The sequence below is a fragment of the Hemitrygon akajei genome, chromosome 5 (assembly GCF_048418815.1).
Source record: "Hemitrygon akajei chromosome 5, sHemAka1.3, whole genome shotgun sequence".
Classification (NCBI taxonomy): Eukaryota; Metazoa; Chordata; class Chondrichthyes; order Myliobatiformes; family Dasyatidae; genus Hemitrygon; species Hemitrygon akajei.
The window spans coordinates 143,353,474-143,380,193 of NC_133128.1; the positions used below are offsets into that span (position 1 = coordinate 143,353,474).

The window sequence follows — 26,720 nt, forward strand, 5'->3', positions numbered from 1 at the left end:
AAATGCTGTTAGTTGTGAATACTATCGATACGTGGTTAGTATGGACATCGTGCCTGAAGTGTTTGTTTCTGTGTCATGCGACCCTCCGAAATATTACAACCCAGATATCAAATATTACAACCTGCAGAAATTGTGACTGTTTCTATCAGTGACATGAAATAAGCTGTCCTCTGATTCTAGCTTGTGTGTCGGAGCCTTTTTGAAAGCTTTTCTTGATATTATGTCATCTTAGATGTTCTCAGTAAGAGGTTAGCTTTCCTGCTGCTTAAAAAATGTAGTGTTTCATTGGATTTTTCATTAATGGGCTAGTGTCTTTTCCCTTGCTGAGATTTCTCTTTTCCTTATTATTGCCAGCTGTATGAAAAATGTGCTCTCTCCATATAGAGTAGCCTGCAATTTGATATACAGTCGGCCCTCCTTATCTGCAGGGGATTGGTTCCGGGACCCCTCGTGGATACCAAAATTTGCAGATGCTCAAGTCCCTCATGCAACCTGTCTCAATCCGGTGGATCTTAGGACCCAGCGGAACCCCAGACCTTATTTAACCTGTCTCAGTGCGGTGAACATTAGGACCCGGCACCAGAGCTCTGAATGCACAGTGCTTCTGTTCACGAAAATAATCACGATCACAATTGAAAATAAAGTGGAAATAATAAAGCGATTGGAAAGAGGTGAAACGCCATCGGTCATTGGAAAAGTGTTAGGCTACGTCGGTCAACGATCGGAACAATTTTAAAGGATAAAGTGAGAAAGGCTCTGCCCCAATGAAAGCTACAATTATTACTAAGCAACGCAGTAGTTTAATTATTGGGTTTTGGGGTTTTGGGTTTTTGATCCTCCACATCAACCTGGCACGGTGGAGAGCGCACTCGGGAGCGATCTGTCCCGAGTCCTGAGAACTTCTGTTCCCGAGCCCGGCGCTGAAACATAAGTTCTTAAGTGTTTTATATGCATAGAAAGGTAAAATATATACGATATTCTAAGACAAACATTTGACCAACTGACGCTAAATAATACCGGATGTACCTGTTCCGACTTAGTAAGAGAACCTACGATTTTTTTCGATCCTGATGCACGATAACCCACGCACATCCTCCCGTATACTTTAAACCATCTCTAGATTACTTATAATACCTAATACAACGTAAATGCTATGTAAAATGGTTGTTATACTGCATTGTTTAGGGAATAATGACAAGAAAAAAGTCTGTACATGCTCGAACAAGTGCTGGAAGAGCACTTCCAGGTTTTCGCGAACCACGGTTGATTGAATTCGTGCATGCGGAATCCGCGGATAAAGAGGGCCGACTGTATAATTCTGCTGCGATACATCCTAGGATGCACTGGGACACACCATCAGTGATGTAACTGGGGTCCTCGGATATTTCAGTTCTTTCAACATTCAATGCTCTCACCCAGGTGACCCAGCCAGGGTTGATCAGGGCCTGGCTTGTGCCCCAGCAGCCTCTGTGGTCCTGATAGCTCTTTCCTTTGCAGCCAGCAAAACATCAACGCTCCCACTGTGCCCCACCCCTGTCACTGACACTGATCTGCCAGCTCCTGGTATTAGGCTTTCTTAAGCTCAAATGCCTCCTCAGTCTGGTCTTGCAAAGGCACTGTCTGTTCTACCATGGCCACCTGCTTCGAGGTTTCTGACAGAATGACCTGTGTCAGGCTTTAGGGATGATGATTGATGAGGTCAAGGAATTTTAATTACTGCCACGATTGACTTTCAGTTGCCAGACAGACGCCATGGAAAGCTTGCCTACTAGTGATCTGGGCTGATGCTGGGGTTAGTCTCCTGCTTTGACAAAGACTGTGGATTTTCAGGGTTGGTGGAGGTGCCAACCTTTCTAATGGCCGAGGAGATACTTCCTGCCACTGCCTTCAGCACCTGGGCGTATATGAAATCACTTTTCTTGTGACCTTTGAACACTTAGTACGGTTTTTTTACACAGAAATGTAAATGAGAGAGAGTGTGTTTCTGTGTATACTGATGTGTTTGTGTATGTTGTGCATCTGTGTGTCACACACGTGTGTGTATTCATTACAAATTGTTTGTGTGTATGCATGCTGATTGCATGCACTGTGCATTGCTTTGTGTGAATGTGTACAGCACACGTGTGGCTCAACTGCAGTTGAATATTAATTTGCCTTGGGTAGAAAGTTGTTTGGTGATGAAGATATTGAGCATTCACTATTAATTAAATGACGGTTCATGAAAAAGAAGCAAAAAACAAAATGATTAAAAATGTGAACTACTATAAGCAAGGCCTCTTGTTATGTCGTAAGATTGCTGGTGGCACATAAAGGTTTGAATTGTCCGCTGTTCTTGTCAGCTGTCAGTGCCTTTCCCCTCACCCTGTGTGTTGAAGTATCAGTTGCAAATTGAGGAATGTGCATTTGGAGGGGATAACAGCTGTCTTGGCTTAGCTGAGTAAATGGTGCCAACTGTGTATTGCAGAGAACTTGATGATACCTTCGTTTGGAAGGCATGCAAAGCTGATGGCATGAAAATGCATGTGGACAAAAGGAGTGTGAGGGTCGTGTGGTTCTCTAACTTGTCGTCCTAGTTGAGCCTTCCCCATTTGCTTGCAGCCTTTTACCACAGATGTGTTTAAAAGTGGTGGCAAAGCACGTCACTTAATTCATATTTGTAGGCTTGCCCAATATTTCATCTAATTGGGTTTAAGGCTGGATCGTCAACAGTTTGTTACAGAAAAGAAGAAACAGGAAGAACAAATACCATAATCATCATTGTCATCACTAATTTTATGACTCACTCTAAATCTTTGGAAGAAATGCACCAACAATGTTGTGCGACATGTTTATTTGCTGTTAAGCTTAGTCAGGGACTTGTAATCACCAACATTTCTTCTGGTGTAATGTTGTTCCTTGTGTGAGAATGTTTCCTCACCATCAGCATTTGGCTTTTCTTACAATATAGATGGATGAGCAAAATCTTCGCACAGAAGTGGGATAAAATGACTGCAGGTACTGGAAATCTGAAATGGAGAGCGTGCTGGGAAACTCGGCAGCTGAAGCTGCATCTCTGGAGAGAGAGAAAAACAGTGATGGCCTAAACATGACATGCTTGTTAACTTTCTTAGTCCAAGTCTAGTTCAGCTGACTGTGGGTACTGGAAAATGTGAAGGAAGCGGATCGGCTGCTCTTTCCCCTGTGAATGGTCTTGTTTGTCATTGCAGGTCGAATGGCAGATTCGATGGGCCATACGATTCTGCTTGTGATCTTCTAAGGGTTTAGAGATCGGGTAAGACAGCAAGCAGCTGTCAGGAGAAGGCAATTGAGTCCTAATATGTGGAAAAAAAGAATACTATGAGGTTGAGCTGAGAAATTTTAAACCTCATTATTAGCTTTCATCTGAGGGTAAAGAAACTTTATAAAGCCCGGACACACCTGCTATGATTTTCTTGCTGACACAGTGCATTTATCTCTGTCTCATACACAGACTCGCACAGGCTTGTTGGAAATAAACCCACACTCCTGGAAGCTTAGAGAACAATAACTCATTGAGTCTCTCAGAAATCCTGGGGAGGAGTGATCTTGCTGTTTCTTGCATGTGTGTGCTTTAACCCACTTAACCCCAGCCGTCTGGTCATGCTGGAAGGGTCTACAAAAAAGACAGCCTCTGTATGCCAGGCCTCCTGTACCCCTTCACCACATTAAGCGGACTATCTATAGCCAGGGCAGAATGCTACATCTGGTTTTAATTACTGAAACAACTTTTCCCGTTGCCTTAGTTCAATGTGAAGGCATTTTCTTCAGACTGAAATTTGCAGCGTTTGCTGAATGCCACGGAGCCATCCCACTCTCCCCAAAGACTTAGCACAAGTTAATGAAGGCAGATTTATTTTGGATGCAGGGCTTCGTTCGTTTAACAAAGGCAAAAATGAGATGGCTCTCACTGGCAGGAGATGATACTTAAACTGAAATTCAAGATTAAGGTGCTAGTTGTTTGTGGCAGACAATATGAAGTAGCTATTAAATATTTCCAGAGTTCTGTGTTTGCAGTGCTTAGCTAACAGTCTGGTTTCAGGGTCTTGTGTGGTAGACCATTTGGCCAGTAGTTGATGTAAATTACTTCGTTTTCAGCTACACAATCTCTTCTGCCAGCCTTTGACACTGCAGTTTATGGACTGGAGTTCGGCCAGAGTTGGCACATGAGTGTCAATGATGGGATGACGAGGTCGTACGGGGTGATAAATAGAGAGAAGGGCAGGGAAGAGAGTGAGAGCAAATTTCAGATTGAAGATTTATGAAATGCTATGTGAAAACAGCCCTTGAGTACTGGCAGCACGGGTCGGCCCATTACAGGAAGGATGTGGAAGCTTTGGAAAGGGTACAGAAGAGATTTACTAAGGCGCTGCCTAGTTTAGAGTGTATGAGCCACGAGAAGATATTGGCCAAATTTGGGTTGGTTTTTTTTGTTTTGGAGCTTAAGAGGCAGAAGGGGCATCTGATGGATGTGGAGAAACTATGAAAGGTGTAGCTAGAGTAAATGGTCAGAATTTTTACCTGGGGTGGAAATACCAAATACTGGAAGTCATGCATTTAAGGAGAATGTTCAAAAGAGATGAGCAGGTGTTTTTTTTACACTTAGAGTGATAGGTTCCTGGACTGTGCTGCCCATAGTAATGGAAGCATTATAATGGCATTCAAGAAGGTGTTAAAGAAATGTATAGTATGTAGGGAATGGAGGCATAAGGGTTTTAGTTTAATTTGGCATCATGTTTGCCGAAGGACTTGTTCCTGTGCTGTACTGTTCTATATTCTATGGCCTTTGATAAAATCCATTGATTTTATGACATGGTTAAGTTAATTTGTTGAAGCTGAATGCACTAAATGTTTGAGAGCAGTTTCTCATGACATGCTGACTCTGGTAGTAAATATCCCTCTATTTGAAAAGTGACCATACAAACTATCAGTATGTTTCTACTGAGAATAGGCCACTAGGCCCCTCTTGTCCTGCTGGTTTGGCAGACCACCAGGGTTTAGCCAGGTTTGGCGCCAGAGTCGTCTCCAATAGAGCAAGCTCGATGCCAGGCGTCCATGAGCTGCTGAACTCCTGATTGTTGCCCCACTCATGGGCCTTGAGCATTTAACAGTGAATGGCAGCACGGTAACGTAGCATAATGATGTTGCAGCACCAACGACCCAACAGTATTTCCACCAATGTGTCTGTAAAGAATTTGTATGTTTTGTCTGTGACCACGTGGGTTTCCTCCAGGCGTTCCGGTTTCCTTCCACATTCCAAAGACGTAGGGTTAGTAGGTTAATTGGTTACATGGGTGTACTCGGGCAGGGCGGACTTGTTGGACTGGAAAGGCCTGTTATAATGCTGTATCTCTAAATAAAAATTTAAAGCAACAGTTGCCTGACCTCACATTCCATCTAAAACTTTCCCTCCGACTTCTGCTCATCTTGTTATTGACTGTTGCAGAGTAACAACAGTGTTGTGTGAAATACTTGATCGTCTTGGTCCAGGAAAGACGCTGTTCATTCGGGCACATTGTCCTTTAATGCTGTCTCTTGGGAGGAGGTGGTGAGCCACCTTTATAAACTGAAGCTGTTCCCATAGTGTTGTTGGCTCGAATGCTGTTGGAAATGGTCGAATGAGAAAAGGGATTGTATCTGTAGGAGTGTAGAAAATTTAGAGGGGACTTGGTTGAAACTTGAATTCCCGAGAGATCTTGGGAGGGTGGATGTGGCGAAGATGTGGGAGAATCTAAAACTAGGGATCATGGTTTCAAAATTAGAGCCTAGTAAACTAGAGCAGCACAGTGCGAGAACAGGTCTTTCAGTCCACTGTATAGTGCCAGACTAATTAAACTGGTCCCTTTTACCTTCACAATGTCCATTATCCCACCATTCTTTCATATTCATATACCTCTGTAAGAGACTCTGAATGCTTCTATCATATTTGCCTCCACTACTACCCCTTATAGCACAGTCCAGGAACCCACCACTCCGCATTAGGAAAAAACTTGCCACTTGAAATTAATGATTAAAGAAAAGATCTTTGAAAAATCTTTCTTTGTCATACAGACATTGAACCGTGCAGTGAAAGGATTTGCTGGGCAGCCCAATCTAGTGTCGACACCAACATACCAGTCTACAACTCACTAACCCTCCATAGGAAATCCAGTCAAAATAGGGGAATTTTTTTTATTGGAGTGTTGGGAGTCTATGGAACTCCCTCAGTGTTGTGGAAGTATTCTTAAAAATATATTTAGAGTTTGAGAAATTCTTGACAATCAAGGAGGTTAAAGATTACTGGAGCTGGGCAACATTGTGGAGTAGAGGCTACACTCAGATCAACAATGATCTTATTAAATGGTGGGGCAGGCTTGGGGCAAATAGCCGCCTCCTGCCACTCGCTCATGTGTTATCTTTTGGCCATGTAGGGAAGGCTGGTATGTTCAAGTTAGGGTAGCCACACCAGATTCTGGGGAGATGTCAGAGATCCTCTTGAGCTTTCCGTGCACCTGGTGGTCATTTTTGTCATCAGAAAGTTTGACATTAAGATTGATGTGGGCACTGTTGCATCAGTGGAAGTCTGAGCAATGTTTTCTCTAAAGTGTGATGTTTACAATGCGTTGATTGGCTGTGGAGAGGTTTGCGAGTTTTAAGATGAGAAAGAATTCAAGTTGGCATGGCTTTCTCCTCATTTGGTAGTAATTTGCTAAAACAAAGCAGGGCAGTGGTGTTCCAGCTCTACAATTATGCATGTTTCTGGCTGAAAGGATCTGCGTGTGGTGTTTAACACATTGAGAAACCAAGGTTAGAGTCATTGGAGGTCATCTAAAATGGCAACATAGCACGCTGGCCGGTTCAGGCTTACGGGAAGTCGAGATGTTGCTGGAATTAGTGGGTAGATGGAAAGGGTTGTGGAAAGCGAAGTGATGGAATATGAGGAAGATTGATGGGACTGTGTAGAGTGGGTTATTGCAGAAAAATCAAAGTCTGGTTAATAAAGACTGACATTAGGAACTATTTCTACAAGGAAAGGCTGGCAGACATTTATAATACTCTTTTGTAAGATAAATTTGATACTCATTACTTGTTAATTATAACTCTGAAATTGATAGATTTTTTTATTAACCAAAGACACTAAGACTCAATGCTGGAAATAGGCTAGGTTAAAGGTAGGCATAACATTGTGGGCCGAAGGGCCTTTGCTGTACTGTAAGCTTCTATGATTTATGTTCAATGGGGTAAGTAGCTTGCTCTTGTTCTTATGGATTCAAACAGGCCCTTTGGCCCACAATGTCAATGCTGACTATCAAGTGCCTATCTATATTAATCCCATTTACCAGCACTTGCGGTTTCCAGTTTTCATCCAAGTTCTTCTGAAATTTTGTGAGAATCTCTACCCCCACCACCCCCTCAGGCAGTGTGTTCCAGTTTCCAAACATTCTCTGCGTGAAAACATCTTCCCACTCCGATCTTAAAACTACTCCCTCTGGTCTTGGACACTTTTGCCATGGGAATACTCCCTTGCTATCCACCTTAATCAATTCCGTTTATAATTTTGTACACCTCTGGTCCTCCCTTAGTCTCCTCTACTCCACGGAAATTAAACCCGGCCTATTCAGTCCCTCCTCAGTTTTGAACTGCTCCATCGAGGCAGCATCCTTGTGCACTCATCTGCGTGTTCTCCAGTGCAGAGGAGGTCAACACTATAACAACATGTTATGATGTATTTGTTGTGTCAGCTGGTGAAACATGTAATGACACCATTTCCTGGGCAATATTTATTCCTCAAGCAACAACAGTAAAAAACACATTTCCATACTGTGGTTTGTATACAGATTGACTAAATTAAAAATTGCCTGCACATAATCATACAACAGGCCCCTTGGCCCAGCTCGACCGAGGTGCCTAGTAGACCTAGCCGCAGTTGCTTGTATTTGGCCCATATCTCTCAAAAACCTTTCCTATCCATCTACTAAAGCTGCCTTTTAAACATTTTAAAATAGTACTGTCCTCTACCACTTCCTCTGGCAGCTTGTTCCACTTCTCATCACCTTTTGTGCAGAAATCTTGCCCTTCTAGTCCCCTTTAAATATCATCCCTCTCACCTTAAACCTATACCCTCTAGCTTTTATTTAACCTCCTGGAGGGAAGAGGCTGTGACCATTCACCTTGTGTATATCCCTTATGATTTTATGTATGGTTCTATAGGTCATCCCCTTAGCCTCCTTCATTCCAGGCAAAGCAGCGCAAGGATCTCTGATCTCTCCTTCTGACTCGAGCCCTTCAGTCCCAGTAACATCTTTTTGAATCCTTTCTGCTCCATTTCCAGTTCAGTGGCATTCTTCCTGTAGTTTGGTGATTAGAACTTCACACAGTAGTCCAAGTCTGATCTCCTATGTTAAGAGGATCAAAAACAAGAGGGCATTGCAGTAAAGTGACAGGGACTTTCATAGACTGATTTTTACAGGGTCAGCACCATTTGTTTCCTGCTCTATGGTTGTCCTGTATAAAGAATTCACTCAGAGTCCCAACGCTGATATATTGAAGATATTAACCTCATTGTTGGATCCACTGCCTCTGACCTTGAAGGGTTCTTTCATCTATTCAGGCGGTGATGCTTCTCAGTCAAATTAGAATTGCTTTATTATTCTCATGTGTGCTGAGATACAGTGAAACTTTTGCATGTCATCTAGGCAGATCGTTCCTTAAGTAAGTACAGTGAGGCAGTACACAAAAACAGGATGCATTAGCCAGTAGAGGAACACTGTGTCCTGTTCAGCAGAAGGTAGATTTACAAGGAGTGCTGTTGCAAGAAAGCAGCTTCCACCGTCAAGGACCCCCATCATCCAGGTTGTGCTCTCTTCTCACTAGTATCATCAGGCAAGAGGTACAGGAGCCTTGGGTCCATTACTACCACATTCAGGAATATTTGTTGTCCGATAACCATCAGGCTCCCATACTAGTGTGGATAACTTCACTCATCCCAATGCTGAACTGATTCTACAGCCTATAAACTCACTCATAAGGACTCTACAATAGCATATTATTTATTTACGTTATTATTTCCATGAGTTGTCATCCTTTGTACACTGGTTGGTCAGTCTTTGTTATTTATAGTTTTTCATAAAATCTATTGAATTTCTTAATATACTTTCCTATAAATGCTTACAAGAAAATAAATCTCAAGGCAGTATATGATGACATATACGTACTTTGATAATGAATTTACTTTGAACTTTAAACTTGAGAAGGCTAATCTTTTAAGGACACAAGCACTAAAAGCAGCAGGAGGCCAGCTCCAGAGTTATTCAACATCAGAACAGATCTTCTATCTCAGCATCAGTTTCCTGTACTATCCTAAGTTTCACTTAAATCCCTTCAGATCAAAAATCTACCTCTGTCTTTAATGAACTCAGCTGGGTCTCAACAAAAATCTGGGGTGGAGAATCCCAAAGATTCACCACTCTCTGAGTGAAGGCATTTCCTAACCTCAGAAATCCATCCCATCCCAGACGGTGACACAGCTGGTTAGGTCAGGATGCTCTTGCTGGTGCTCCAGTAAATGTGGTGAAAATGGGGTGTGGGGGAGAGGACAGCCTCACTTGTCTCAGTACCCTCAGGAAGTGAGATGCTGCTGTGCTTTCTTAGCTAAAGAAGTGGTATTGAAGGGCCAAGTGAGATCGCCAGTCATGTGTAAGCCAAGAAACTTGGTGCTTCTGACTCTGTGGAGAAGTCGTTGATGTGCAGTAAGGAGTGATCAGCCTGTACCTTCCTGAAGTAAACGATCATCTCTGTAGTCTTGTCTGCGTTGAGACTCAGGCTGTTGTTACTAACATCAGTCCACAAGTTGCTCGACCTCCCTGTTTGCTTTTTCATCATTGTTGCTGGTGAGACCAACCACTAGTTATGTACTCTGGTTTCCGATACCCCTACCATGGGGAAAATAATCTGAAAGCACACACAAAATGCAGGAGGAACTTGGTAGGTCAGGCTGAATGAATATGGAAATGATTAAAGAGTTTTGGCATTTTGTATGTATTGCTCTGGATTTCCAGCATCTGCAGAACCTCATGTGTAAAAGATTCTATCTTTCCTGTCGATTCCTCATAATTTTATGATTCTCTATCCGGTTACCCCTCAGCTCCCTTTGTTCTCAGAAAAACAAACCCAATCTAGCCAATCTCTTCCGTAACTAAAATCCTTCAATCCAGGCAACATCTCGGTGAATGATGTGCCATTTTTTTCCAAAGCTTACCATATCCTTCCTAAAGTATGGTGATGAGAACCACACATGATGTGCCAGATGTGGTCTAACCACTGTTTTGCCAAGGTGCCATATAATATCGCAGCTTTTATATCCTGTGTGCCACCTCTGAAGGCAGTCATGCCACATGCCACCTTCACCGCCCCATCTACATATGTTGCCAGCTGCGGGGAATGGCAGATTAATGCAGATAAAACTCGTGCCACATTATTGAGTACCTGCAGGAGCCAGGGAAGAGGGCTGGGAAGTGGAATTCACCTCAAGTCTATTTTTGGAAGGTGTACTCTGAGGGGAAAAGTGGCCCCCTCCTGTGCTATAAATGACTGGCCTTCCTGGTAGGATTGACTTCACAAAAGCACAGCCTGTGTATCTAGCAATGGGTAGATTCAACAGACTGTCTTTGGACTTGAGGTTAATCTCACTTCTCAGCATGTCGACCATGCCTTTCATCACCTATCCTGGCTCTCCCCCCATTGTGTCTCTCATTTCCCATGGTCACAACGATGGTTTATTTATCTGGGATGAGCGACGCAGAAACCAGCTGGGTGTGGATTTGCTGGGCATTCAGGGCTAGATGGTTATGTGTTCTGTACAGCCTCCCAGAACTTGGGAGATGGGGATCGTCAATCACCGTAGTAGTGTAAGCAGAAAGCTCGATGACAAGTCAGGTAGCCAAACACGGGATGCAGAATGCAGAAGTGGGCAGAGTACGATCGACAGGAATTAGTGGATACAGCCCAGTCCATTACAAGCAAATGCCTCCACATCATCGAGCACATCTATAGGGAGCACTGCCACGAGGAAGCAGCAACGACTCCCATCGTCCAGGCTGTGCTCTCCTCTCACCACTACCATCAGGCAGGAAGTACAGAAGCCCACCAAGTTCAGGAACAGTTATTACCCTACAACCTACATCAGGCTTCTGAACCAGCGTGGATACTCACCTCAACACTGAACTGATTCCACGACCTCGAGACTCACTTTCAACGACTCTATAATTCAGTATTATTTATTTACTTTTTCAAAAAAATATTTGCACAGTTTACCTTCTTTAGCATTTTGGTTATTATCAGTCTTTGGTATTTATAGTTTTTCATAAATTCTATTATATTTCTGTACTTTCCTTCAAATGCCTGCAAGGAAATGAATCACAAGGTATTATATGGTGATATATACTAAGCAGTTTGATAATAAATTTACTTTTGAACTTTGAAGTGACAGACATGCTAGGCTGGCGGAAGACCGGCTAGGGATGAGCAACTCAGACATGGTGGACTAGTATCTATGCTGGTGTGACCGTATGGCTTTAGATGGATCTGTTTTCAATGCAGCAGAAAGTAATTCTGTGAATCAAGCAGTAGCTGTGTCAATGTAGCTGGTGAGGAAAGAACAGAGCACGTGTGGTCTACAGGTTCCTTAATCGATGCTGAAACTTCAATGGGAAATGCAAACATGTGAATTGTCACTGTAAGGGAGTCCAGTCAATTGTAAGATCCATTGATGAATCACAAGTAGACTAAACTGACTGCTGGGATATTTTTGATGTATATACAGCAAGTGTGTACTTATAAGCATACCCTTCCAGAGTAAAGCAATGCCGCACTGAGGAATGGAGTCAGTTGTGTCCTGTCTATCATTAGTTCTTTGTAAAAAGAAAGGCACAAAGTTCTTTATTACCACCTGTTCCTTTTCTAAAATGCTCTTTTGCTTTTTGTTTGTAGCAAGTATAAAGAAGAACCAGGATGGCTGGATGCCAGATAAGCTCACAAACCTCCAAGGGAATGGACAGCGATCGGCACTGAAGAACATGCCTGTGTTCTCTGAGGGAGAACTGCTGCTAGAGGTAAGGACTGAAGCAGTGAAGCCCAGATGAGGCATGGAGTGGATTATTATGACCATCTGAGAGGGGCAATGTGGGGTAGTTACTAGGGGAAGCAGGGAAACAGAAGTTTTTCTGGAGTGTTGGGGTAGAAGTTTAAAGGAGGTTTTTTCATAGAGTGGTAGGTACAGTGCACATGTTGCTAGGGGAGGTGATGATGCAGATGGAAAAACAGATGCATTTAGTTAGACACATGAACAGGCAGGAAACCGATGGGTGTGGACAGTGTGCAGTTTAAATTGGTTTCATGACCAGCAGAGACATCTTGGGCCGAAGGGCCTGATCCTGTGTTGTACCATTCTCTGTTCTTTGACTGACAGGGATGGTAGTTAGCCAAGTACCTGTTGGGTACAAGTACAAGCCCATTGCTCAGAAGATTGGTGGAAGTTATACTGTCATGATGATTGCAGGCCAGAAGAAAGTGATTGAAACAGAGTGCTGGTGAGAGAGGTTTTGCTGGAAGTTTTCAGAAGATGGGTAGGTAAGAAAAAGCAGATCAGAAGGGTAGGCTTGACTAATTAGGGCTATGCAGGCCATCCAGAAGAGTTGACTAATTGGTTGCACAGAATACTGGTGGTGATCTTAACATGAATGGGAAGTAAGGAAAATGGAAGGTCACTTATGACAACAGGGTGAAAAGGTGAGGGTTCAGTCACCAGGAGCAAACCTCCATGGGCTATGAAAGGGTGGAAGATAACCACAGACTTAAATTGTCAATGGGAAGGTGTGAGGTGAGGGCATTGTTTGAAGGAGAACTGGTAGTTGAGAGAGGGGTGACCTTTTAATGTCAATACCAGTATGGTGACTATACAAATTGGCAAGTGTGCATGCTACAGATGCTCAGGCGATGCTGTTGTCTGTGGTGGATGTGCAGACACATTTGATGAGCTTGTTGGAAGTTGAAGCCTGCTTTGCCTTGACCCTCACTAATAGCTATAATGTGGCTTCTCTCAGTCAGCTCTGTAACACGAACAGTACCCACTCCCAGTACTGGGTTGACTTTGATTTACCCGTAACTAAGGGCTCTTCATTTAAATGTCTTCCTGCGCTCCCAGGAAAAATGGTTTCAAAAGCAGCAGCTTCTCAAGTTGCCCCTTCCTCCCAGCTCATCCTGCTCTGCTGGAATCTTAACATTTGCAGCTGGCTTTCGACTGAATAAGCAGATAATAATCTGATAATTTTCTCTCCACATTAATATCCTGTTGGGGGGGGAAGGGGAAGGAAAGGAAAACATTCTTTTCACACAGCTGTCATTAAAATTAACCAAGGCCACTCTTAAGATTCCCCTGGTGTGTAGTTGGGTGGTGGGTGGTAGAATCTGGGGATAGCTGAAGATAAAAGTAGGATTAGTGTAGGATAAAGAACGTCTGGATCTAGGCTCTCATTAAAGCCAAAATCTTTGTCCTGGTTTTTTGCCGGCTGACCCACTGTGGTTTATTTGTTGTTTTGTTTATTATTATTGTCGCATATACTGATACACACTGGAAAGCTTTTGTTTTGCAAAACAGTCAGCTACGTCATACCTAATTACGTTGAGGTAACAAGAAGAAAACAATATAGAATATGCACTCGGTGGCTACTTCATTAGGGACATCTGTACACCTTGTTAATGCAAATCTAATCAGCCAATCATGTGGCAGCAACTCAATTCATGCAGTCATGGTCAAGAGGTTCAGTGTTATTCAGACCAAACATCAGAATTGGGAAAGAAATGTTATCTAAGTGATTTTGACAGTGGAATATTTGTTGGTACTAGGTGAGGGTGTAAGTATTTCAGAAAATGCTGATTTCCTGGGATTTTCACACACAACAGTCTTGAGAGATTTCAGAGCATGTGTGGAAAAACAAAAAAAGCATCCAGTGAGCGGAAGTTTTGTGGGTGAAAACACCTTGTAAACGAGAGAGATCAGAGGAGAGTGGCCAGACTGGTTCAAGCTGATAGGAAGGCGGCAGTAACTCGAATAACCCTGTGTTACAACAGTAGTGTGCTGAGGAGCATCTCTGACCACACAACACATTGAACCTTGAAGTAGTTGGGTTATAGCAACAGAAGACCATGAGCATACATTCAGTGGCCACTTTATTAGGTACAAGAGGTCCCAAAAAAAGTGGCCACTGAAACTAACGTTACAGTTTCAGAGAAAGTGTAGGAAAGCAGATAATGTTATGGGGCATTTTGAGGTAAATTGGGAGATGGAGAGTTCATCTTTTAGCATATGATTAGTCCATTCAGGAGTCTGATAATGGTGGGATAGGAGCTACCCTTGTGGTTAGTAGAACATGTTCTCAAACTTTTGTATCTTGTACCTGATGGACGAGGGGAGAGAATGATAGGAGTTGAAGGAGTCCTTGATTTATTTGGCCGCTCTCCTGAGGCAGAGTCAGTGGAGGGGAAGCTGGTTTGTGTGATGGGCTGGGCTGTGGTCACAGCTCTGCAATTTCTCCCAGACTTCAGAAGCACAGTTCCAATACCATGTTGAGATCTATCTGTACAGGATGCTTTCTGTGCTGCAGCTATAAAAATTTGAAAGGGTCATCAGGGATATGTTGAAGTTCCTGACCCTTCTAAGGGAGGTACAGGCATTATTGTGATTTTTTGCCAGCATCGTTTGTGTGGCTAGCCCAGGACAAATTTTCGGTAATATTTACACTGAACACCTTGGCCCATGTTTGATGACACTCTGTGAAGTGGCTTGGACTGCATTAGAGGATCCAGATGAAATGTACAGTAAAAATGTGTCAATGTCTAGCAAAACAGCACAAGCAACAACAATGGCAAAACAAGCTCCTCCCACCTACTCACACACACAGACAGTCGTCCAGCCCCAGGATGGGCTCCCTCTGGGACTCCAGTAGACTTGCAGACACTGGGCCTCCGACTTCCCCTGTGGACTGCTGCAAACTGTTGTTGACTACAGAGATCGGTGAAGTCAGGCTGCTCCGACCTTTACATGTGCAATCACAGAAGATATACAAATGTTTTTAATGTGCGTAATAAATTAATTCCAGCTATGAAGTCCTGCTGCTTATAAACATTCAAATTCATAGAACGTAGAAATCTACAGCACATTACAAGCCCTTTGGCCCCCAATGTTGTGCCGATTGTGTAACCTACTCTAGAAATTCTCTAGAATTACCCTACCGCATAGCCCTCTATTTTTCCGAGCTCCATGTACCTATCTAGGAGTCTCTTAAAAGACCCTATTGTATCCGTCTCCACCACTGTTGCTGGCAGTACATTCCGTGCACTCACCACTCTGTGTGAAAAAATTTACCTCGAACATCCCCCTTGTACCTACTTTCAAGCACCTTAAAACTATGCCCCCTCGTGTTAGCCATTTCAGCTCTGGGAAAAAGTCTCTGACTATCTACACGATCATTCCCTCTCATCATCTTACACACCTCTCATCCTCTGTCGCTCGAAGGAGAAAAGGCCAAGTTCATCAAGGCATACTCTCCAATCCAGGCAACATCCTTGTAAATCTCCTCTGCACTCTTTCTATAGTACCCACACAGAATTAGCCATTAACCATTTAGTTTCTGAGGTTACCAATTACACGTTTACCAAAAGGGATTCGAGTGTAGCATTCGATGATCAAATGGGAGAAATGGAATTTTACGCTGCCATTGGGTGACACTGTGGTGCAGCTGGAAGAGCCACTGCTTTGCAGCTCCAGTGTCTTGAGTTCAATCCTGTCTATGTGGAGTTTGCACATTCTCCCTGTGACTGTTTGGATTTTCCCAGGCTCTCTGGTTTGCATCCACATGTCAAGGTTGTAACTTGTCACTCTAAATTGCCTCTGGTGTGTAGTTGGGTGGTAGAATCTGGGGATAGTTGTTGGCATTATTGGAGATAAAAGTAGGATTAATAGAAATGGGAGCTTAGTGGCCTCCACTCCACGTTTGAAGGCTAGTACTGTGGATGGGTGACAAAGGATATCGAAGTGCATAATTCTGCTCCACACTCAAAGGCCAGTGATGTGGCCAGGTGACGAAAGACAGACATCCGTGATGTTGGGTTGTCCCAGGTCAGTGGGTCTTGGGATCGGACGTCCGTGCGAGCAGGAGACGAGAGCCGATGTGTCAGCAAGCCCAGGGTTTGAGCCTGGAGTTCGTGGTCTCATCAGTGACTAGTTGCGTCAACAGCAAAAGTCAAAGCCTGAAGGTTGATTGGATACTGGAAGTGGAAGATTGAGGCCAAAGCTTGGGGACTGGAGACCCAGAGGCCTGGGGTTGAAGGACTGTCCATGTGTAGGGATGGTGGGAGGGAGGAAAGGGCACTTTTGCTGCTGTTGCTGTGTTGTTTATTACTTTCTGTATTTTTCTGCTGAGCATTGTGGGAATGTTGACGCCGGAATGTGTGGGGCTACCCCAGCTCATCCTTGAGTGTGTTGGTTGTTAATACAAACCACATTTCACTATGTGTTTCCATGCACATGTGATCAATAAATCTAAACCTGAGGACTCTGAGGGTTGAAGAGTCTGTATTGATAACAAACCCAACATTGGCCCATAAATGGGTCAGGAGGTGGCTGAGAGGCAAGCTGATGGAAAGTTTTTAGGGGAATTGATGTATCAAATATCTATACAAGGCCACTCTGTGAAACCAAAGCTCTTAGTCGTGTTTGAAACACTCCTCCACTTAAAGTAGAACGTGGGCAAAGGAGCAGCATCAAATTTCCAATGATGACTCATCACTAATTTCTTCTGTGAACTCAAACTCTCATCACATGAAGTTGACCCACACCACTTCCAGCTTCTCATTGGAATTTCCCATCTCCCAAGATGACGTTTAAATATACCGATTTTAGTCAGCAGGTGGAGGTGGGAAAAGCCCGGATTGAGTTTCCATGCTTCCTGTACCAGAAAGAATGTCCATTTCCCTCTGCTATGCTAAGGCAGCCTCTTCCTCCAGTATTAGGGAAGATCTGAGTCATGAGGACAACTCAGTAATGCCCCATGTGCACCATCAGAACTGTGCCCCTGTCGTTGTACACAGCTCTTCCTTTGCTAGCCTCTGCAATATAATTTGCGTGGAGATGGGAGATGGGTAGTTTTGTGACTCCAATTTAATTAAGGGAATCATCTTGGTTAGAGAAGGAGTTGGGGGCAGAGAAAGAAAGTAAATAGTTTAAGGCTACATCCACACTACGCCGGATAAATCGGTAACTGAAGCCTTTTCTCTTTGTTTTTACCCTCCGTCCACACTAAAACGGCATTTTCATCCCCCAAAAACAGAGCTTTTCAGAAACGCTTTCCAGGGTGGGTTATTTTTGAAAACGTTGCTCGGGCAGATCAATGTGGACAGCGTAACCAGAGACTTCTGAAAATGCTATCAGACGGCAGCGCGCTATTTCATTGTTTTCTTGAACGCAACCTAACAGTTTCAGAACAGACAGCAACGAGACTGAAGCCAGAAGAGTTCGAAATGTACTCACCAAATACTTTGACCCATAACTTACTGAATAAATAAGTATACTCACTTTGCCCTGTTTTCTGTCCTTGCTTGTATGAAGGTGGTTTACCTATTTATGCAAGTACTCCTCTGCCAATAGATGTGTAACAGCTTAATGTAACATTGTATGGAAATACAAGATAACACTGATGCAGACATGTTTTATACATTTAACAAGGTGCTTTATTAATGCAACAGAGTTAGTCAGTTTTTCAATGTTCGTTGTCAGCCGGATCCATCTGTCCGTGAACTCCCTGTTGGTTGCCTCCGTACGCTCCAGTATTTGTTTTTTTTTTAGTTTTAAGTTCTCCTGCGTGAGAGCCAACAGCTGTCTGTCGTTTTAAGTTTTTCTAGTCTGTAACTACACAAACGTGCACTTTTATGGCGAGATTCGACACCAAACATGTCGCTTGTTTTCATTAGATGTGTCCTGCGCATGTGCAGGAGGAGGAGATTCGCCAAAATCTCCATTTCAGTGTGGATAGAGATATTTTCAAAAACGCAGTGTGGATGCCTATCGTTTTTACTCGAACCCGGCGTTTTCAAAATTATCCGGTCTAGTGTGGACGTAGCCTAAGTTAGCACCTGATCAGCTGGAGTTCACCTGCGAGCTGCCTTGGCCCTGTAGAACACAGAGCACAGTGCAGGCCGTTCAACACACGAACTATGATGTCAATCTAACGAATCCCCTTTGCCTGCACATGGTCCATATCCCTATGTTCTCAGCTTTTTCATGTCTAAATATCTCTTAAATGTTGTAATTGTATCTGCTTCTACCACCTCCCCGCAGCACATTCCATGTACCTACCAGACTCAGTGTAAAAGAAAACTTGCCTCGTAAATCTCATTTACCCCCCCCACCCATCAGCCACACCCTCTAGTATTTGAAAGTTCCACCCTTTGGGGGGGGGGGGGGGGATACTGGCTGTCCACCTTATCTACTTCTACAAACTTCTGTCAGGTTGCCCTCAACCTCCAGCTCTCCAAGTTTGTCCAGCCTCTCCTTATAACTAATGCACTCTGATCCAGCCAACATCCTGGTGTACCTATATTTGAAGGCTGTAGAGGCAAGCTTCATCATAGAGATGTCTGCAAAGGTTCAGGTAGCTACATTACGCACAGTACTGCACTGGCTGTACTTCCACTCTTGTTAATGATCACAAGACTGTATAAGATATGGGGAATTACTCCTGGTGTCCTGGTCAATATTCATTCCTCAATAAGTTCTCTGAAAACTAAAAACAAAGGGTCTCGGCCCGAAACGGTCGACTGTACTTTTTTTCATAGATGCTGCCCGGCCTGCCGAGTTCCTCCAGCATTTTGTGTGTGTTGCTCGGATTTCCAGCATCTGCAGATTTTCTTTTGTCTGTGACTAAAAATAAACTATCTGGTTGTAATTAGATTGCTTGTGGGAGCTCATTGGATGTTATGTCTTGTTACATAACAGACCATGACGACTCTTCAAAAAGTAAGTTGGCTATAAATTTCCTTTGGCATACCCCAGTGGTTGTAAAAGACACTCGATCAGATTCCCAAAACTTGCTGTTCTGAGCTCTGTCTTGGAAGTAGATTTCCAGGTGGAGAGAGGAAATGATTCAAGGATGTACGTGAAGCCTCCTTAAAGATATACTGACCCTTGGGATGTTCAAAGTGGAGGAGAAGAATTCCGAATGAAATCCACACACAAACGCAGTATACGTGACAGAGTGACCGGATGTCTCACAAACTTGTCCTACCTGAAGAAGAATCAGATGTTCCCACACTGGCCTTATCAGTGACCTTGTGATCCACAGAACTAAAGTGGGAGCATTGTTGCTTAAGAAGAATTGATATGTGCTTATGAATGTCCTGATGAATTGTCTCAGTCTGAGGCATCGCCTGCTTATTCCTCTCTGTAGGTGGTGCCTGACCCACTGAGCTCCTCCAGCATTTTGAAATTGTATTTATTTACTTGAAGGTACAGCATGATAACAGGCCCTTCCAGCCCAATGAACCCACACCACCCAACGACACCTGTTTAACCTACAAATCGATATGTTTTTGGAACGGAAGAGGAAACTGAAGCACCCGCAAGAAAACCACGAGATCCCAGGGAGAACATACAAAGTCCTTACAGACAGCCATGGGAATTGACCCTGGGTTGCGGGCACTGTAATAGCCTCGCGATGACCGCTACGCTGCTATGCTGCCCTTCTGTATGCTTTGCTCTGGATTTCCAGCACCTGCAGAAGCTCTTGCGTTTATAGATACGTGCTTGCCTATTGCTTCATTTTACACTGGGTAAAAGGATCGACAAAATTCAAGTGAGGTCTTTAAACTCTGTGTTTCTTTATTTTCTCCAGGTGAAGGCTAGTCAGAGGGATGGGTGGTCTGGCAGTTCAGAATCCAGTGCCTAGATCTGAATAACGCACAGACATGCCCGGGAGAGCTCAGCAGCTCAGACAGCATTTATGGAGAGGAATAAAAAGTTTTAACATTTTGTGCCAAGACCCTTTAGCAGGACTGGCCCAAAACATGGACTCTTCTTGATGCTGCCAGACCTGCTGAGTTCCTCCTGCGTTTTGTGTGTATTGCTCTGCAGAATCTCTTGTGCTTAGATCTGAATAATATCTGAAGCGTGTTTGCAAGAAGTGCGTCTCTCTGGTGCCATCAGGTCCAGGGACTTGCCCTGTTGGCAGTTAGAGGAAGTTGCCTGTGTCCTTTGTGGAACTCGTATCAGCCTTCAGTTGCTTTTGATGTGTAATGTACGCCTGCCAAGTGTAGGACCTGAGTCTTTTATGTGAGATCATCAATAGTCTGGCTCAAAAAGGTCAACTTATCTTGGCATTGATAGAAACTTTAATGGCTCCTCCCTATTCTTGAACTGCTTCAGAGCTGAGAGCACATTGTTTGGAAGGAAGAAAGGTTCCCTTGCGTGACTTGGGACTGTATTTACATTATTTGCTGGCAATTTCTTTTCATATTGGAGCTGTAGTAGAACAAAGCAGTCATTAATTGTGAGGGCTGTTTACTAGTATTAATGGCACTGTAAGGGGGAAATGTTCTTTTACAGAATGTGGTATTTCAAAAAAAATCTCAAGACTGGATTAAAGTTCAAAAGTTTAAAGTTCAAAGTAAATTTATTATCAAAGTATATATATGTCATTATATACTACCCTGAGATTTATTTTCTTCCAGCCATTCATAGTGGATACAAAAAAAATACAATAGAATCAATGAAAAACTATACACAAAGATGACCAAATAACCAATGTACAAAAGAAGACGAACCGTGCAAGTGCAAGAAAAAAATAATAAAATAAGAAATGAATAATATTGACAGCATGAGTTGTAGAGTCATTGAAAGTGGGTGCATTACGCTGTCCAATTAGCCTGGGTACAAAGAGAACCTAGCAAAAATCTAGATGCTGTTTTCCTTTTGGAGATAGAAAATTGGAGACCTTTGTACAGTCCTGCAAGGCTCCCAAGGAGTTTAGATAATCTAGGCACTATGCTTCTTAATAAGGTTGTAAGCACCTTACGGTATGTTTAAGGATATGGCTGGTGATGTGCTTAGAGATCTTCTGCTTTTACATGAATGCCCACCAGTTAAGTATATGCTGCAGGTGATGGACACTCTGTTGCTCATACTGACAATGCTGGCACCAGAAAGGGGCAGCACCTGGGGCCCTCTGTTAATCCACGGCCCAAACCCAGTGCTCCAGTGGGACTGGGCCTTTGCATTCACCCTCCTGACTCAACAAAGTGGGTCTAGGTTAGGAGTGCAGCAATTCCACAGGACTTCCTTGTTGGTTTATTTCCCAACACTAAGAGTTGTCAAAAGATAATCTGAGCTGCAGAAGCTCCTATTATTGATATTAAAATTGAAATAGAGTTATTGTGTGCACAATAAACCACCATTTGGAATCTCTCTTCCTCCCTGACCCTCTCTACGTGCCCCTCTTCCCCTCCCTCCTCCTCTTTACCCTTCTCTGTCTTTTCCCCTTCCCCTTCCCCAATCCACTTCCCCTTCCCCACTCCCCACTCCATTTTCTCCTTCCCCACTCCCCACTCCATTTCCCCACTTCCTCCCCACTCCAATTCCCCCTCCTCCACTCGCCACTCCGTTTTTCCCTCCCCTCCTCCACCCCCACAACATTTTCTCCTCCCCCTCCTTTCTCCCTCTACCCTCATTCTCCTCTCTCCCACCCAATATCTATACAGCAGAATCATCAAGGTACCCTTTCCCGCTGCGCCACCAGACTAGGGAATCTTTCTCTCGTTCAGTGGGAGAGATTGTTGACTTGAAAAAATTCGAACAGTATATTCTGCATTCTGCTATTGTTTTCCCTTGCACTGCCTTAACGTACTGATGTGATGAAATGTTCTGTATGGATGGTTGCAAAATAACTTTTTTCACTGTACATGTAATAATCTATTTTGCTTCTCAGGCATGTGTCTGTGCTGTTGGATGGAGCATTGTTTTACGCCTTCAACTGACTGACCTTCGACCTGATGGTCCTTGTTGCTGACATGCTGGAGAAGTGTTCTCTTTCTAGCTTTTTTTTAATGGTTTCATAGATATGTTGTGAAGATAAGAATCACACTATCTCTAGAGCTATACCAACCCATGTCTCAGTGCAGATACTGTTACGTACCCGTGACACATGACAGTGGTACCCTTGTCCCGTGACTGGGGTTGAAGTTATACTGGACTTGAGGTAATGGTCCTGTGATGATGGAGTGACGTCATTTTCCCGCCAGTAGAGGTCATGTGACAGGTTTTTTTTTACAGGGTATAAAAGGAGGACCCCTCCCTGTGAGGAGGGGCAGTTCGTGGCTGGATTTGCCATGTTGACTTCATGCCACTGCGTGATTTAATGTTATGACGCAGTTTAGTTGAAAGATGAAGTTTTATCTAATGCCTAAAGTTTAAAAGGTCATTGCCAGCAGTTTCTGTATATTACTGCTAGTTGAGAATCAGTGGAGAGTGAAGATCGGAGTTCGGGAGTTAAAAGATCGAGGAGAATCGATTTTGACGGTGAAACAGGTTCGACCTTGTTTGATCCTTATTCGGAAGGAATTCGTTGACGGTTCTCGTGTTAATCCCTGTGAAATAGCAGAAAGGATTGGGAACAGTTCTGTAAAGGAAAGGTCAGTGCCTTTAAGCCGTTACATCTCATCTTCGTAAAATTCTTCGTGGGAAAAGTTCGATTTGGGAACCGAAGCATCACGACGTGAAAGAGAACTTAAATCGTCTTAAAAAGTCTCTCCCTTAAATGGTCTGTGAGCATTTTGAACTTTTGCAATACTACTTTGAAGAACTGTTTTTGCAACATCGCTTTAAGAACTGTTTAAGCTTCATCGCTTTAAGAACTGTAAAATTACAGGGTTTGATAAACACAAATGAGGTTTTGTTAGAGTCTGACAAAGTTAAAAATGGATATGATCATTTTATAACTGAAGGGTTTGTATCCTTGAAAGAAGGATCTACTCTGGTGCCAATAAAAATCCTTAGGGATACTGGAGCTTCTCAGTCACTGATGTTAGACAGTGTATTGAAGTTTAATGAGGAGTCTGATACTGGTGAGGTAAATTATATAAGAGGTGTTGGGAGTGCTTTTATGCCTGTACATTTGCATAAAGTAAATTTAAAGTCAGGGTTAGTTACCGGATTTGTTAAGGTAGGATTACAGCATAGCTTACCTGCGAAGGGTATTTCTTTATTGTTAGGTAATGACTTGGCAGGTGGACAAGTTTTTCCTGAAGTGCATTTGACAATGGAGTCAGAGGAACCAGAGATGAATTCTAACACAGATTTTTCCTGTGTTGTGACGAGAGCTGTGGCTAAAAAGATTGATGCGCAGAATGAGGTTGTTACTCATGACTGTTCAACTCAGGATTCGAGTTTTGAGGATGTGTCAGAGACTTTCTTACCTTCGTTGTTTGAACAAGATTCTGGGAGTAAGTCTGACTATGAAGATTTATCTCTGTCTCGGAAGGAGATGATAACAGAGCAGAATAGAGACCCTGAGATTATAAAATTAAGAGAACAAGCTCTACTAGAGAGTGAAGTTGAGAAGGTGCCAGTAGGATATTACTTGGAAAAAGGAGTGTTGATGAGGAAGTGGAGATCACCTACAATTCCTGCAAGTGAGGAATGGAATATTGTTTACCAGGTAGTTGTCCCTAAAGTTTATCGAAATGAGATTTTGACTTCAGCTCATAGTGTGCCTTTAGGTGGACATCAAGGGGTAAGGAATACTGTGGACAAGATTTTAAAACATTTTTATTGGCCTGGTCTAAGAAAAGATGTGGCGATGTTTTGTAAAACGTGCTATACTTGTCAAATTGTGGGTAAAACCAAATCAAGTTACACCAGTGGCTCCATTACAACCTATTCCAGCATTTGGTGAACCATTTTCTAAAGTTATTGTAGATTGTGTTGGTCCATTATCAAAGACAAAAACTGGTTATCAGTACTTGTTGACTATCATGTGTACTTCATCTAGGTTTCCAGAGGCAGTACCACTTAGGAATATAACAGCTAAAACTGTGACAAAGGTTCTTATAAAATTCTTTACTTATTTTGGATTACCTAAGGAAATACAAACTGATCAAGGCAGTAATTTTATGTCTGGATTGTTTCAACAGATAGTTTATAAATTGGGAGCTAAGCAAATCACTTTGTCTGCATACCATCCAGAATCTCAAGGTGCCTTGGAGAGGTTTCATTCTACCCTCAAGAATATGATTAGACATATTGTGTGGAAAATGAAAGTGATTGGGATGAGGGTATAAACTTACTTTTGTTTGCAGTAAGGGAATCGGTACAAGAATCTTTAGGTTTCAGTCCATTTGAACTTGTGTTTGGGCATAGAGTTAGAGGACCTTTAGCTTTATTAAAAGAACAGTGGATTAGTAAGGAAATACACACTAATTTGTTGGACTATGTTTTGAAATTTAAGGACAGGTTACATAAAGCTTGTAGCTTAGCCAAGGAAAATTTAAAATTGGCTCAGGAGAAAATGAAAATTTGGTATGATAAAGAAGCTAGGGTGAGGATGTTTAAGCCTGGAGATAAGGTGTTGGTTCTTTTCCCAGTGCAAACGAATCCTTTACAAGCTAGATTTCATGGTCCTTATGAAATTGTGTCTAAAATCAATGATGTGGATTACGTGATAAAAACTCCAGATCATAGAAGGTCAACACAGCTTTGCCATATAAATATGATAAAACCATATTTTGGGAAACAATCTGATAATGTGACTGTTGTGGTTAGTGAGAATGAGTTTGATTTAACTAGGAACATGATAGATGATTCATCTGAATTTCATTCTAAAGCCAACATTGTTTCTGTTAGTTTACCAAATTCAACCTTTCTGGAAAATATTGATGAGAAACTAGCACATTTACAGCTAGAGCAGAAACAACAGATGAAGGAATTAATTTTTAAATGTAAGGATTTGTTTCCAGATGGTCTGAGAAGGACTACTATAGCTTCACATGATGTAGATGTTGGAGATGCCAAACCTATTAAAGAACACCCATATAGGATGAACATAGAAAAATGTGAACTTGCTGAGAAAGAAATTAAATATATGTTAGAGAATAATATTATTAGGCATTCTAACTCGAATTGGAGTTCACCATGTGTTATGGTGCCAAAACCAGATGGTAGTATTAGGTTTTGTACGGACTATAGGAAGGTGAATGCTGTGATGAAAACAGATGCATATCCAATTCCTAGAGTAGATGATTGTGTAAATAAAGTTGGAAAAGCAAAGTTCCTTACAAAGATTGATTTATTGAAAGGGTATTGGTGTGTTCCATTAACGGACAGAGGTAGAGAGATTTCTGCATTTGTAACTCCGTCTGGGTTATATGAATATAATGTTCTTCCATTTGGGATGAAGAATGCCCCAGGTACTTTCCAGAGGATGATTAACTCTGTGATTCAGGGATTGAAAGATACTGATGCTTATATTGATGATTTAGTGACAGGAAATGATACTTGGGAAGCACACATTATTGTGGTGGAGAGATTGTTTGAAAGGCTTTCAAAAGCTAACTTAACTATTAATTTAGCTAAGAGTGAATTTGGACATGCCGCTGTGACTTACCTTGGTTATGTTGTGGGTCAAGGTAAGGTAGCTCCTGTTCAAGCAAAACTTCGGGCAATTTTAGAGATTCCCACTCCAACGGGAAAAAAAACTCTCAGTAGATTCTTGGGAATGGTAGGATATTATCGAAAATTTTGTAAGAATTTTGCTAATGTTGCCCTTCCATTAACTAACCTCTTGAAGAAGAATGTGAAATTTGTGTGGACAGTGCCTTGTCAAGAAGCATTTGAAAAATTGAAAACTATGATATGTCAACAACCTGTGCTTAAGGCACCTGACTTTGAAAAACCTTTTTCATTAGCTGTAGATGCTAATGATGAGGCTGCAGGAGCAGTATTGATGCAAAGGAATGAGGGTGATGAGGTTGATCATCCAGTAGCTTACTCTTCTAAGAAATTTAATAAGCATCAAAGAAACTATTCGACAATAGAGAAGGAATTGTTATCTCTTGTTTTAGCTTTAGAATATTTTGAGGTATATGTTGGTACAACTCAAAAACCACTTATTATTTACACTGATCATAATCCGTTAGTTTTTCTGAGTAAGATGAAAAACAAAAACAGAAGGTTATTAAATTGGAGTTTGATGTAACAAGAGTACAATGTTGCGATAACTCATATTAAAGGTAAAGAAAAATGTGGTTGCTGATTGTCTATCTCGATGTTGAATGTACAATGTAATTTTTTTTTGGAGTGGTTTTTTTTCAATTGTAACACTCCTACTGTATTGTGAGTTGTAAGATGTTATATGATGATACTGTATTGTATATTGTGTATGTTATAAAATTTATACATTTGTTTTTCTTGTAAATTTTTAAATTTTTGTTCTTGACAGACAAAATTTTTTTTTTGGAGGGAGGTGTTACGTACCCGTGACACGGGACAGTGGTACCCTTGTCCCGTGACTGGGGTTGAAGTTATACTGGACTTGAGGTAATGGTCCTGTGATGATGGAGTGACATCATTTTCCCGCCAGTAGAGGTCATGTGACAGTTTTTTTTTACACGGTATAAAAGGAAGACCC

The 26,720-nt window shown here is 42.4% G+C and overlaps 1 protein-coding gene across 4 annotated transcripts in view; it reads left to right on the plus strand.

The window, feature by feature from the left end:
• Positions 1-26,720, plus strand: part of LOC140728256 (aryl hydrocarbon receptor-like) — a 166,715-nt gene that overhangs the window by 88,305 nt on the left and 51,690 nt on the right. For all 4 annotated transcript variants that reach the window (XM_073046745.1, XM_073046742.1, XM_073046746.1 and 1 more), the window contains one exon: positions 11,983-12,104. In XM_073046745.1, coding sequence (XP_072902846.1) covers positions 11,983-12,104 — 122 coding nt within the window. The remainder of the gene's footprint in view (positions 1-11,982; positions 12,105-26,720) is intronic.